Genomic DNA, 13,672 nt, shown 5'->3' with positions numbered 1-13,672 from the left:
ACCGGACACAGCCAAAATGGCGGTAATTTATCATTCATTGTGAGCAACATGTAACATGTAATATACCTTTCAAACATATTAAATTGAAGTTCGCGTTTTTAAGCATTGATTTGTACCCAAAGTTTGATTGTACTAGCCTTTATTAAATGTATTTGCGCAGTTACCAATGCAGATATTTTAGGAAAAATAACCTTATTTAAATCTTCAAGCAATACCCATATTAGCAAATAAATGGAAGTACAATACCCAGCCTGTTGAACATTAAAATCAGTGTACCACTACGAAAAATAAAAATAAAACACCATTCATTTATGAAATACTGGTATAACCTTGAAAGGGTCTGCTTTTTATCATACTGTTACACATATTCAACTTTCAGATGTAAAACTAGTGTTGTGTAATGTACTAGAAGTGTTTAGGCCTTAGGTACCTTGGAAAAGAGCTGTCGGGTAATATGATGTGCAACTGAAGTGTGTGCCCATTTTATGAATTAGTTTGCAGAACAGGACATCAAGCATGCTTTTACAAATCAGCAGCATAGTAACGTATGCTAAAAATGTTACTGGTAAGCGTTCTAACTATACTAGGCCTAGTACTTTTGTAATTGTGTAATCCTGCTTATACATGTCCATTATGTTTTGTCCAGTCAATATGATGACCTATATTACATGTATTACTGGTACAATTCAGGAATAACTTTAGCCTAAAAATTTGTCTAACTCTGTGTATTCATTTCTTTAATTAAACTTAATTTCCTTTCAGTGGATTACATAGACTTGGACTTCACTTTGTGGCTAACATGGATGCTTACACCCTTAATTATTACATTCCTTTTGCCATTGATTATAGTACTTCTCTTGTATTTAAGTGTATTGATTTTGTACATCTACAAATTGCATAGGTAAGTCTATTCATAAACAATCATTATGTTTCAAATATACATTCATAAATAAGTATTCATTCCTATAAATTTTCAAGGAATGACAGTTGGTGACTGGAGACATATGAAGAGGAGTTAGAAAATGTTTATAGATTTGAAGTAGGTGTAAGAATAAGGAATTAATTGTATTAGCAGAAGCTGATACTAATATAAATATACTACTAGAAAACTTAAGGTAATCCAAGTCCAAATGTTGTCATTCATGATCATATTCAGGAAAGAATATCACTTGTGAAACCTCAAGCACTTTATTTAGATGATTTTACAAGTCAGTACTTCTGATGTCCTCTTTCAGACATCGTTTACGCCATGCATATGAAACAGATTTCTGGGATGGTGCACGGAAGACTGTTGCAGCTGTCTGGGATGCCCATGGCTGGATCTGGCATGGTAGCAACTTATTTCTCACATCCAGCTACTGGAGACATTTCTCAAAGCTTTGAATACATTCTATAGTATAAAACATAGTTCATTGTTTAAAACATTATCCCCTTGTAATAGGCAATGCATGGAAGATGTTTAATTGCTAAAGTTAATCTCTTATTCAAAATTCAATCTGCATATAATAACTACAGTCCGCAGACCAAGAGAAAATCCCTGCTAGGAATTTGTTATACACAGTGAGTGACGACCCATCCTAAAAGCATACATTCCACAACCATTGAACGAACAACAGGCTTTCATGTGTTCTAATGGGTACAGCTTTAAGATTACCTCACAGCGGCACAGTGATTTAATATAGAATATTATTGCAACATCCGCAGAACACATTAGAGGTGCGCTCACTACACGCTAATCTCAACTGCTTGATGTTTTCAGTCTGTGTGTAGTAGCCTTAAACTGTGACATATCACACTTCCCACCAATAGCAGCCCTCTAGTCCAGCTGATAAGTAACATTCCCCCCACACCGACCAGAAATGACTTCCACTTGCAGGGATTTTCTCGTCATCTGTGGACAGTATGTATTTGTATGTATATTGTTGCAACACTGAACTTCGGTCAGTGTTGTAACATTTTTGCATCAATGAGAACTGGATCGCAGTGTTGCAACAGTTGTGACAATTATTTTCTTGGGTATTATTATTGCCTTTGTTATAATTGCATTTGTTATTCCCTTGGTGATCCTCTAATGTCACCCTTAATATTGGCATGAAGAGCACCTTTGGAATATCAGTGCGCTCAGAAGAATACACTTTTACGGTCTAATTAATATGACATGGATGCTCATTATTATTCCCCGATTTGTTTCATACTTTAAAAATAACTTGTGTAATGAACACTCCTGTTTGGTCAATGTTTTTTTATATTATAATGGAATATAAGAGTGTAGGCATATTTATGACATTGGTTTTCCATAAATTCAAGCCCACTGTTCTAATTTGGTCTAAAATTAACCATGTGGTTTGGATTTGTTCATTAAAAAATTTGATAATATTCACTAATCATTCTATCAGTCATTCTCTTCTATATAATCTAAGCAATTGGAAGTTTCATTAAATAAATCATTACTAAATAAATATTCAATATGATCACTACTTTCATTTGGGTAAGGGTATAAACTAGTGGTTCCCAAACTGTCCCAGTATTATTTTAAAGTAAGTTCACAGAAACACAGTGATGTTACTGACACTGTTCTTTTTGTTTTATAAAGAAGTATTATTTGTTGTAGTCTGTTCCAGTTGCATAGTTGAGGTATACATTAGCTTCCTTTGTTTTCAGAAGGAAAATTGTGAAACACTGCAAAGGTATAGCTGCATGAGGATGTGCTATGTCAAGGTGGAATGAAAGTAGATGGTAGGTAAGGGAGAATGTCCTAGAAAAACTTATAATTTCAAATGGACAGTAATGTATTCTTATCTTTAAGGAGTGAATGTATGGAGCAGTAGTTTGGGAACCACAAATACAAGCCCTAAACCAAGAGATCTCTGTGACATTTTCAACTGTCTTTTCCTTTAAAAGAAATGTTCCAGTGTACATTAATGCATAAAATCACAACTATGTCTTAAGTTCATAAATTGTAATAAACATGAAGCCATAAGCAGGAAATTGGGAAAGTTCTTGTCATTAATTATTGTTCTGATAATTTTAAACAAAGAAAAAGAATCTTAGTTATATTTTTTCAAGCACTTCCCCATTTTTCATGCTGCAAGGTGTGAAGGTCACAAAACACCTACAGTATGTACTATCTCTTTTCGTAAATTTCTAAGCCATATGATGAATTTCAATAAAAACTTATAATAGAAAAGGCTAACAAAATCTTATGTAGGAAATGTATTTCTTGTATGACATAATGGCCTGTCAGGACTTCAAATTTACATTGGGACAGAAAAGAAATTTGTTTGTGGTGAATGTATGTAATACCAAAAAATTTTCTGAACAAAAATTATAGAATTAGACAATGTATATTGATCATTTTTAAGAATTTGGTTTTATTCATTTATAATTTGTGTTAAAGGTTAACTAGCTGTAATTAATCATTCCTTTGAAAGCCTGTGGAATATGCCTTTTCACCATTTTTATTTCTTTGTATTTAGGTCTTCCAAGTACATGTGTCTTGAATTTCATTCCATTTCACTGAAAAATATAAAAAAAGTAGTAAGCAGAAAATGCAGTTGGGACTTTCAAAATATATAGTCCCTTTAAGCTTAAAGTGAAGGACATTCAGAAAAGCTGTTGTGTGTAGGTGTACATTTACTCCCATTAGACATAGTTCTTTGTTATCGAAAATTTTCATTATGGATATTTTCTTCTGCATGCTGTACTGTCCAGGTTATGAGGTCAGCGGTATGGAAAACATTCCAGATGACACCCCAGCACTGATCGTGTACTATCATGGTGCCATCCCCATAGACTTGTATTATTTTATCTCAAAATCTATTCTATTTAAGAACCGTTTGATTCATACAGTTGCAGATCGGTTCCTCTTTAAAATACCAGGTAAATATGAAGAATATAACTTCTGTAATTGTTATAATTGAATTTGTTGTGATCTAGAGCAGGAATAATTAACCAGGAGTGTACTATGTGGATGCAAGGGTGGTGGGTGTAGTGCACTGAAAAGAAATGTCTGTAAGCTTTGATCATGAAGGAAATTAAAAGAAGAATATTTGCTTATATATAGTTGAACTGAGACTTGTGCAGATTTTAGGTTTGCTGAAATTATCACTTGATTGTCATTTTACCTTTCACTCAACTGATCAAAACTCATGAACAACTTTCTATCCAAAGAACAGTATTTTTGGCAGCAGGCTCAGATAAAAATAGGATAGATTTAAATTTATTTCAACAAGATAAAGTTTGTATTAGATTTTGCTAAAACTTTGATTTTGAGTCTGGTCAGTTGTAGGCCCAAGATAAGGTCTCAGTTCAGGACTTAAGTTATATTATGTAAATGTCCTCAAATGCTGTTTTCAGCAAAAGCAATATTAATTTTGTGACCTATTTAACATGTGTAAGTATTCATAATTACTCAACCAAAGTAAACATATGAAAGTCCCACATTTTAAGTTAATGTGAAGACTGTTATTTACATAAAGTGATTTTATAAACTGTATGCTCTATCCATCTACACAGGCTGGTTAATCATCTCCGAAGCAATGAAGGTGATACCAGGCACAGTGCAGATATGTTCAAATATTCTGAAACAGAACAATTTATTAGCCATATCACCAGGAGGAGTTTATGAAGCCCAGTTTGGTGATGCATATTATAGACTTATGTGGAAAAAAAGACTTGGATTTGCAAAAGTGGCCTTGGATGCCAAAGTGGTAAGTAGTCACAAAGCTGTACAGAAATATTCATGGGTTTAAACCTTTTCTCACCCATGGCATACCCCCATTTGTCAAGGACATGATGGCACAACATAAAATTTCACCTCACAGAAGGGGATATGAAAATGTACATTTCCTTAAATATGTATTACATATATATCCTTGTCCTATAAGAATGCAGGCATATGAAAACAAAACATTACATGTCGATAAAACTATTAATGATAAACGAGTGTGTTTGTGTATTATGAACTTTTAAGTATAACATATGAATAATTATACCATTTCTTATAAAAATTTGTGGCACACCCGAAACTTTATGGTGGCACACTGGTTGTGGAACACATCTGAGGCAGAAATACAAGGACACGTTCCTTTCTTGCATCAAAATCACATCTAAATCTTTTAAATCCCACATTATATATATGTATATATAAGACATACTGAATGCATTTCAGATTGAGTGTTGTATCATTCTTTTCATTATAATTATGTGCTTTGGACAACTGATTTGTATAATGACAAACATTTGTTATCTAATACAGCGTTTCTCAACCTGAGCCAATGTTGAGTGGTACGCAAAACTAAGTAAGAGAATCAAAAGATAATATTAACATAAATAAGTTTTCCCTGAACGCATTTGGTTAGTGGTACATTTAATGTGTTAAATTAGAATTAGTGGTATGCTAGCATAAAAGGGTGAGACCCCTGACCTAATACATTTTAACTTTGATTTTTTAATAAAATCATAGTTATTACACATCTTGTCTTCTTTTGCAGCCAGTTATTCCAATATTCACACAAAATCTACGAGAAGCATTTTGCAGTGTGAGTTTTGGCAGACGTTTGTGGCTGAAATTGTATACAATAACAAGGTTTCCAATTGTGCCAATATACGGGGGATTTCCAGTGAAGTTACGCACACATGTGGGGAAGCCAATTCCTTACAACGGTAGCCTCACCCCTGAGCAACTTCAGATCAAGGTTCATAACATTAATAGATTGTATTCTGCACAATAACACCTTCAGATAACAGACAACTTATCACGGTCATTTCACTGTATCCCATCAGGCTAGTTACGTACGTTTTAATTCTGTTACATTATATTGTATTGGGTGTAGCAAAGGGTTAAATTTTTCAGTCTCATAATGTGGACACATAGGGAAACTTCATTTAGAAATACTTATTATTAGATGAACCCTCAAAAATATACTCTTATTCTAGAATAGATATCTAGGACATGTTTATTCCCAAATTAAAATTTATGTTGTGTAAGGAATTTAATTTAACTAGAAACTCATTACATTTTTACAGACGTTGATTATTAATGTTATTTATAGTACAGGTTTGATGTAATTTAAGTCAGTTATGGCAAACCATTAAACAAAGCCTGTTGTAAGGTCTTTATTGGTAAACGTCTGTATGGTGCATTTCCTACTCAGAATGGTCTGAAAAGAGAAAATTCTTCATTGCCATTGCTTTTGAACATGCCATAATTAAGGAAACAAAGGACATTGTAACTGAACTGGACACATCAGCTTTTGTTCTGTGATGCTGAGGGGGTACATAAATACTGTAACTCTGTTACATGTTGTTAATGGTATGGAAGATACTAATATTCAAATTCCAAATTTAGATCACCGACTAACCAATTTAAATGATTTTCACTTTGACATAAGAATAAATAGGGTAGACCATTTTTAAATCGCGTGCAGTTATGATGTTTATCAGTAAGATATTTCTTTACATCTTTTTCTTTTGTTTTATATTAAATTCTAGGTAGCTCAAGCACTAGAGGAATTGATTGAGGAGCATCAAAGAATTCCAGGCAGTATAATGCGGGCACTGGTGGAGAGGGTATATGCGCTACCAAAAAAGAAATCCAAATGATGAGCATATTATTGATTTGGAGCAGTTTTGTAAATGAGTTATCCATACATCGAACTGTAAGCACTGATGTGCCATTTGAGTGTCATAATAAATAATATTCAAAATATGTACATAATACCACCTGGATACAACAATTATTATTACTTTTGTTGTAGGCAAGCATTCCTAATGACTGATGGGACGATGTTGTGAAGTGTGTGACTTCTGCTGTAATTAAGAGATGTTCCAGAGGATGACCCAGCACCTAAAACATGCCAGGCCTAGTAGTAGTAGTAGTAGTAGTAGTAGTGGTAATAAATAATTTTATATATACATTGTAAATACATTACAAAGGTATGCATTCCAGGGTCAAAATAAAACATTGTCCTATTTATAAGTGTAGTGTCATGAAGGAGTATAATAAATAACATAGCCTGTGTAACAAATTAATATTATTTTCATATGCAATACAAGTAAAAATGTTTAATCTGTTCTGATAAGAATTGTGCAGAATGATATTTTTTAAACCATGACACATTCCATTTATTGGCTTATTTCAATGTTGCTGTCTTCTCTTGTAAATATAGTACCAGACCTCCCGTATCAAGAAAGCCTGCAACCTAATGCTTTTCAGACTTTAGGATTTTGGATGATTATGCAGAGGAATTTTAAAACAGTCAAAATAAATAATAAAAATTATATGCTGAAGTATGCTTTATCTACAGTTCACAATTTTTTTCATGACAAATAGAAAAACCTCAAAAATGTTGGTTGGTATATCTTCAGTCTAAAAAATTTATAAAAGCTCTAAACTTATGCTATATGCTGATTAGACAAGTTTAAACAAGAAACCTGCCTTCTACTAGTGGTAAGACCGTTAACAGTGGTCCCACTCACACATGGTGGTGAGTCAAAAGAACTATGATGATGAGCATAGGCAACTACCACCATAAAAATCACCAGGAGAAATGACAAATTTTAGGTCCTTCAGGATTTTGCAATGGCAGATATGGGGTCTGACACTATATTTACACTATTTAACATATTGTACTTAAAACTCTGTGTGATTATTTATTTATTTTACTCCAACATGGTTTTGTATGTAAATATTAACTATTCTTATATTTGTTGTTTTAAGTTACCTGACTTTATATAAAATAAATATATATATATATATGCATTTAAAACTCTGAAGCATTAAATTTGTTTTTCTTTATAAAGAGAAAAACTAAAAAATTTGGGGTGATATATTTTCATTGTCTAAATAACATGTAAAAGCCCACAGCTTATGTCATCTGTTGATTAAATAAGTGCAAACAAGGAAGCAACCTTCTGCAGTTGGCAGCAAAATAACTTTACTTCATATTTATTCAGAATGGGGACTTTAAGAAATAATTAAAACATTTTTTTCTGAGATTACTACAGAAGATTCTGCATATGTGTTCTTAAGGTATGCTATAACATTGAAACTTGTCTTTGTATCACTGTATATTTTTACTTCTGATTTGCTCTGTACATCTTATTATGGAACAACATGATTTCCAGTTGCAGCTTATGCCTCTTTTTTCTGGTGGAACACCTCTACATGTAAAATAAAAATGTGAAATTCTAAAACAATGTGATATTATCAAATGAAACTGGCATTACTACAAAAAAACTACTGTGTCATTTTAACATGAAAATGTTAAAATGTATTACCCTAAAAATAAAAATACTTTTATGAATACTGCTGGGAGTTTTAACGAAAGATAAAGAGTAGCAAAATACTTCCTATAAATGGACAGAATAATGTTACATATGCGTGCGCTTCCTATCTTTTAGACATCTTCCTCTTAAAAATGCATGGTCTAAATGAAGAGCACACCATCTCAATCTTTCTCTCCAGAGCTCGCTTCCTTGCCTCACCACTTCCCATGCCAGTAAACTACAAACAGCCTATAGTGTACCACTTTTCTTTATTTTCCTCCAAACACAGTGATGTACTGCTTATGCCCTAAGATGAATGAGTGTTTTAAAACAGCTTATAAGCTGCAACTCTAGAGACAGTTGCTGGCATTGGTACAGGCATTTCACTGTATTATCCTGAACTGATTTCCCATTAGAATGTAACTACATAAAAACAGTAATTAGTGTAATACCGTACAACTTTCAGTCATCTAACAAGATCTCTACTTCAATACTTCATTAGTGTAACTAAATGTCTGGCATGCATTACATGATCGAATGGGATTATTGGATACCCCTAAACAAGGCACCTTTATAACCCCTGAGCGCTAAAGCCTGTTATATAGAGCTAGTCCAAGCGTACCTTTCTATTCCAATCATTGAATCCTGCACAAGAATGCCTTTATATTCAGATCTTAATGTCTAAGAAATTCAGAAAATGTAATCTCATATACACATCTGGCATATGCAATTGTTTCTGTAGAGAGATTAAGATTACTTTTCTGGCACGAAAGCATTAATTTGACCGGAATAGCCGTTGTCTTTCACCACCATCCACAGTTGACTGTAATTAATACTAATGTTCATGAATCCTAGACTACATACTAAGGACGAAATTTGTATTATTACAAAACTTGACATGAATTTACACGTACTCGTAACTAATTAATACCTCTATCTATATCCTCTTGTGACATACACTGTGAGTGGGTGCCATTTTTTTAGTTGCTGTGAATACAGTTGGACTAGGAGATTGTGTAGGGAAAAGGAGTGGTCGTTTAAGGGGAAGAGGGCCTCTTTTAGTTTTAAAATCATACTGATTTGCGTCAGATTTAATATCTGTTTTTGAAGTTGTGTTTGTTTGTATTTATTTTTTAAGGGCCAAGTTTTTCAGTTATGGGTGTGGAAGTAGAAGTTGTTTCGCCGGGTGATGGTAATTAACCCAATTTTTATAAGGCTTGCTAAATTTGTATTTCTGTGGACGTGTCGACGTTTATCGTAATACACCTTTATATGCATATATTCTTTCAGGGCAGACATATCCCAAATACGGGCAGACTGTTGTTGTTCATTATACGGGTATGTATGATTTTGTAGTTCAGATTCATGGAACACTATATTTGAAACTTGAATATGGGTAACAACTTTGTCATAGTTTAAGAATGGGAATTTTTGTAATTCGGAAATATGCATATTCTGTTTGCATTTAGACTTTCTGGAAAAAAGGAAATACGATTTTCATTTTGTAAATCAACACCTTTAATTTGGATTTGACATTCGATATCAAAGATTGCTCTCTGCAGTACTAAATTAATAGCTGTTTTTCAGATTAATTGTATGTTTTTTTAGGTACTTTACAGAATGGTATGAAGTTCGATTCATCCAGAGACAGAGGAGTACCATTCAAATTTCGTATAGGAAAGGGGGAAGTCATAAAAGGATGGGATGTAGGGGTTTGCCAGGTAAGTTCACAGACAAGTTTTGGCGTATTTAACCACCCTATGACAGTAATGTTAACACAAGGAAAACTTGCTGGCTCTGTAGGTTATTGATTTTTTAATAATGTGTAATTATCATATCTTTCACTGGGATATAGCTTGCAAAATAGTAGGATTGTATGATAAGCTGTGTCAATATGGACCCATAGTCCAATATTTCAGAGACCTGCTCCACCTCCATCATCAGAAAATTATGTGATAACATCATTCCTGTATCCATATTGATACAGCTAGTTGCCTGAGAATATTTTATTGTATTTGGGTACCACGAAAGCTTCAAGTCAAATATGATTGTAAGGTGAACATTTCTTTCTGGTTGATTTGTTGATTATTTATGAACCAGTATGAATTGCTGAATGTATTTGAAAAATATCCTTAAGTGACTGCTTCTGATTGATGCATTTCCTGTACTTGTACAATCCAACACAGTCTTTTATTATGGACCAGACCACCCTTCTAAGTTTTTAAAACAAATGATGGTGGCATATGTTTAATCACAACAAATGTACTACAACTCTTTCAAAAATAAGAATGCTTCAGGTACTGATAAGAATATTGAATTAATGAAGTAATCTTTTCTCTGTTGCAAAGTCTGCTTATTCCATGTCAGTACCAAATAACACATCCCAGATGAATAGAAAACTTGTAAATATTCCCATCCTTTAAAACAATTGCGAGAAGTGACTGGGAACAACAGTGGTGTGAGCTTAGTAAAAATGATACAAAATATATGCAAAGATTCTAACAAGTATAATTAATACATGTGATAACAGAAGCATTACTATTATAACAACAGTATAACTTTAGAAAGGGGTTGTGATATTGCTTTGTGGATTGGAGCACTGGCCTCTTCCCTTGAATTGGTTGAAGCAGAATTTTATGTTTTGCTTACATCAATTTAATTACCCTAAGTGTTAGGTGATAAGTACAACTTGTGAAATTCCTTTTCATGAATTTTGCCCACTCTTACATCCTCATCAGGTTCATATAGTCTTCTGAGTACATTGTTTTCAAAATAACCGAAAGCCATTCATCTCGTGTGTTTTAAACTTATGCTTGAAATATCAAGTTGCATATTAGCTCATCGCTATAAACAGAAATTCTCATGATATAGAATTAATGCTTCAAATTACAGCATCTGGGATTGGAACCTCTTCGGTTGGCATGCATTACACTGCGTTAGAGATCATTTCCCAAAGAAGTGACTAGATGTTTTTCACGTTGGAAGATTATGTGATTGCTTCCAATTCTAATCATTTTAAGTGTGCTAGCAATAAAACTTGATCCATCTTTATAAATTATGCCACAAAAGATTTACATAGAATAAAGATATATTCGGAGCCAGGATAGCTCAGTCAGTATAGTGACTAGCTGCGGGCTGGATGACTGGGGTTTGACCCCGACAGGGACAGATAATTTTTCCTCTAGCCGCTGCATACAGACCGGTTCTGGGGCCCACCTAGCCTCCTGTCCAGTGGGTATCAGGATTCTTTCCTGGGGGTAAAGCACGGCCAGGGCGTGATAATGACCACTCGCCCCATCTAGTGCCAAGGTTAAGAATGAATAGGAGCTATACCTACATCCCCCCCCCCCCCCGCGACATCCATGGCGTGTAGTGGGATGGCTTTACTTACTAAAGATGTATTCATATGGGTCAGTAGTTTTGTTTTCTGAATTAGTTTCCAAATATTCCAATTTCAGACTCCAGATGTTGGTATAATAAAGTGTGTTATGGTCTTAAATCTGGTAACATATTCTAAATGGTTTCAGATGTGTGTTGGTCAGCGCGCTCGCCTTGTGTGTACGTCTGATTTTGCATACGGACCTCGTGGACATCCTGGAATATATCCTTTCTCAATTGATTTCTTTTTAAATTGTTTTGGATGAAGTATTTGAGTACTGTACCCCTCTTCATTCCCAAAAAACCATTCTTCTCTTTTCCTCTGCAACTCATAATTCAAAGTTTATGTTCCAGGACCATTTCCTTTTTACAAGCTCCTTCTAGGTCTTTCTCTTGTGTTGTCCATTTCACATTATTTTCATCTGTATTTTCTTCAGTATGACCCTTTTTTCTACAACTCCTATTTGGTCTTTATTCCAGGCTCTTCCAGCATTCTGCATGATAGAAGGAAGCCGGTTTTTGTTACAGTATTTTTCTGATTGTGGATGGTATTTGCCGTATCTCTGTTCTGAGTCTGTATACTTACGTGCTCTAATATCTAATAAAATTAAAATCTTTGACCCACAAGATTGAAAGTTTAAATTGTGCCTTGTGTATTTCAGTTTTTCTGTTCTTGGTTATTTCAGCATATAATACTCAGTTCATGACAATGTGAATTTACATGCCAATGTAATAGTTCCTAATTTCTGTATCCCATGTTCCCTTTTCTCCAGTCATAATTGAGATATTTATTGAGATCACAGTTTTCTGCCCTTCATGTTCCAGTGCATGTTTTTTTATTTTCCTTATTTACACAAGTATATCACAGAAGAATTATACTTGATGGATACATTGTTGTACTAGTTGTGACATTGTTATTCTTAACTTGCTGATACTATTCCACCTGATGCCACTCTTATCTTTGATGTGGAACTCTTGAAGGTGGAGCCATGAAGAGCGTCATCTGCTATCACTGAACTCCAATACTTCGCAACAAACCACTAGATTAACAATAAAATTATATAATGCTGTCTGTTCTGTCAGAATGTTTGTATTAATTGTTTTTGTTTTGTTGCTTGTCATCTAGGAATGTGTGATCCATAACAGGAATGGTTATTCAGGAAATTAAGCACATTCTCATAATAGTGTAACAGAATTGGATATACTTTTTTGTCATTTTTTTTCTTCTTTGTTGTAAGGTTGCTATCAAAATGTCAGTGGTGATGTTACCATTTTTATGTTCTTTCCACGGCACATACATGTGCTCCAATAAGAATAAAATATATCAGTCTAATTTAAGTTTAATATATTTGGCTGGTTTTGATAAATGTCATTAAACCGATTGTAATGCCCATTATTTTAAACCCGTTTTTATGTATTGTAATATTTTGTATCTCTTTGGGGTGGTGATTTACAGCTTATAAATGGCCAGGATTCTTATACTCAGAATAAAAATAATATTGTAGCTTAAGAGATTATGTTTAATATTCAAATGGTTTTGTGGAGACGTATTTGGATAGCCTTATGACTACAAACCTTTTAATAGGGCATACAATAAAATCTAAGTATAACTGACTTTATGTGGACTTATATTTCATTATAATGAAAGACAGAAACAAATTAATTCAGTAAGATTCATTGTTTTTACAAAGGTCAGTGCATTTTTATCAAATAAGTGGCACATCCTATGTCCATAATTATATTCACAAGTGTATAGGCAATCATTCATCCTGCTTTTGTTGCATAAAGTAGAATGATCTATGTGTGTTGTAACGAAGCCCCTATTTTCTTCACTCTTTCTTTGGCAAGCACACAGCATTTTTAGTAGGGTTCTTGTCCATATTTGTGTTTGCAACCCATGGGTTTAAACCAACAGGCTCCATTAGTTGGGTAAAATCCTGCTGCCTTTTTTTTCAGAGCTTCCACGCAAAATTAACTAAACCTCTTTTAAAACCTGGAATTTTCTACATATGACCATGGCATTTCA

General features: G+C 33.7%; 2 protein-coding genes across 3 annotated transcripts; both read left to right on the top strand.

Moving 5' to 3' along the window:
- Nucleotides 1-284: 284 nt before the first annotated feature.
- Nucleotides 285-8,308, top strand: LOC110830838 (DGAT1/2-independent enzyme synthesizing storage lipids). Of its 2 annotated transcripts, XM_022066167.2 has the most exons (8): nt 289-565; nt 763-901; nt 1,236-1,330; nt 3,712-3,879; nt 4,516-4,709; nt 5,493-5,696; nt 6,493-6,659; nt 6,759-8,308. In XM_022066167.2, the coding sequence occupies exons 1-7, from the start codon at nt 517-519 to the stop codon at nt 6,601-6,603; spliced, it is 960 nt and encodes a 319-aa protein (XP_021921859.1). In that variant the 5' UTR covers nt 289-516; the 3' UTR covers nt 6,604-6,659; nt 6,759-8,308. The 2 variants fall into 2 exon arrangements, with proteins under 2 accessions (XP_021921860.1, XP_021921859.1); XM_022066168.2 differs by lacking the exon at nt 6,493-6,659 and having other exon boundaries at nt 285-565.
- Nucleotides 8,309-9,120: 812 nt separating this feature from the next.
- Fkbp12 (peptidyl-prolyl cis-trans isomerase Fkbp12) lies at nt 9,121-13,260 on the top strand. Its single transcript, XM_087342898.1, has 5 exons — nt 9,121-9,460; nt 9,559-9,606; nt 9,877-9,989; nt 11,796-11,869; nt 12,582-13,260. Exons 1-5 carry the CDS (start codon nt 9,424-9,426, stop codon nt 12,637-12,639), a joined length of 330 nt encoding a protein of 109 aa, XP_087199024.1. The 5' UTR covers nt 9,121-9,423; the 3' UTR covers nt 12,640-13,260.
- Nucleotides 13,261-13,672: the final 412 nt, after the last annotated feature.

Source organism: Zootermopsis nevadensis, unplaced genomic scaffold (genome assembly GCF_977971745.1).
Source record: "Zootermopsis nevadensis isolate Lab colony 2312 unplaced genomic scaffold, Znev_1.0 Znev_ptg000004l, whole genome shotgun sequence".
In the NCBI taxonomy this organism is placed as follows: Eukaryota; Metazoa; Arthropoda; class Insecta; order Blattodea; family Termopsidae; genus Zootermopsis; species Zootermopsis nevadensis.
This window is presented reverse-complemented; position numbering and strand designations above follow the sequence as displayed.

What these genes read in the sequence shown, in the direction of transcription:
- LOC110830838 (XM_022066167.2), top strand. Translation starts at nt 517, where the DNA reads ATGCTTTTACAAATCAGCAGCATAGTAACGTATGCTAAAAATGTTACT. An exon ending in TACATCTACAAATTGCATAG is followed by an intron (nt 902 to 1,235) that starts GTAAGTCTATTC and finishes GTCCTCTTTCAG; the next exon opens with ACATCGTTTACGCCATGCAT. An exon ending in CTGAGCAACTTCAGATCAAG is followed by an intron (nt 5,697 to 6,492) that starts GTTCATAACATT and finishes ATTAAATTCTAG; the next exon opens with GTAGCTCAAGCACTAGAGGA.
- Fkbp12 (XM_087342898.1), top strand. Translation starts at nt 9,424, where the DNA reads ATGGGTGTGGAAGTAGAAGTTGTTTCGCCGGGTGATG. An exon ending in GGGATGTAGGGGTTTGCCAG is followed by an intron (nt 9,990 to 11,795) that starts GTAAGTTCACAG and finishes AAATGGTTTCAG; the next exon opens with ATGTGTGTTGGTCAGCGCGC. An exon ending in CCTCGTGGACATCCTGGAAT is followed by an intron (nt 11,870 to 12,581) that starts ATATCCTTTCTC and finishes ACTTGCTGATAC; the next exon opens with TATTCCACCTGATGCCACTC.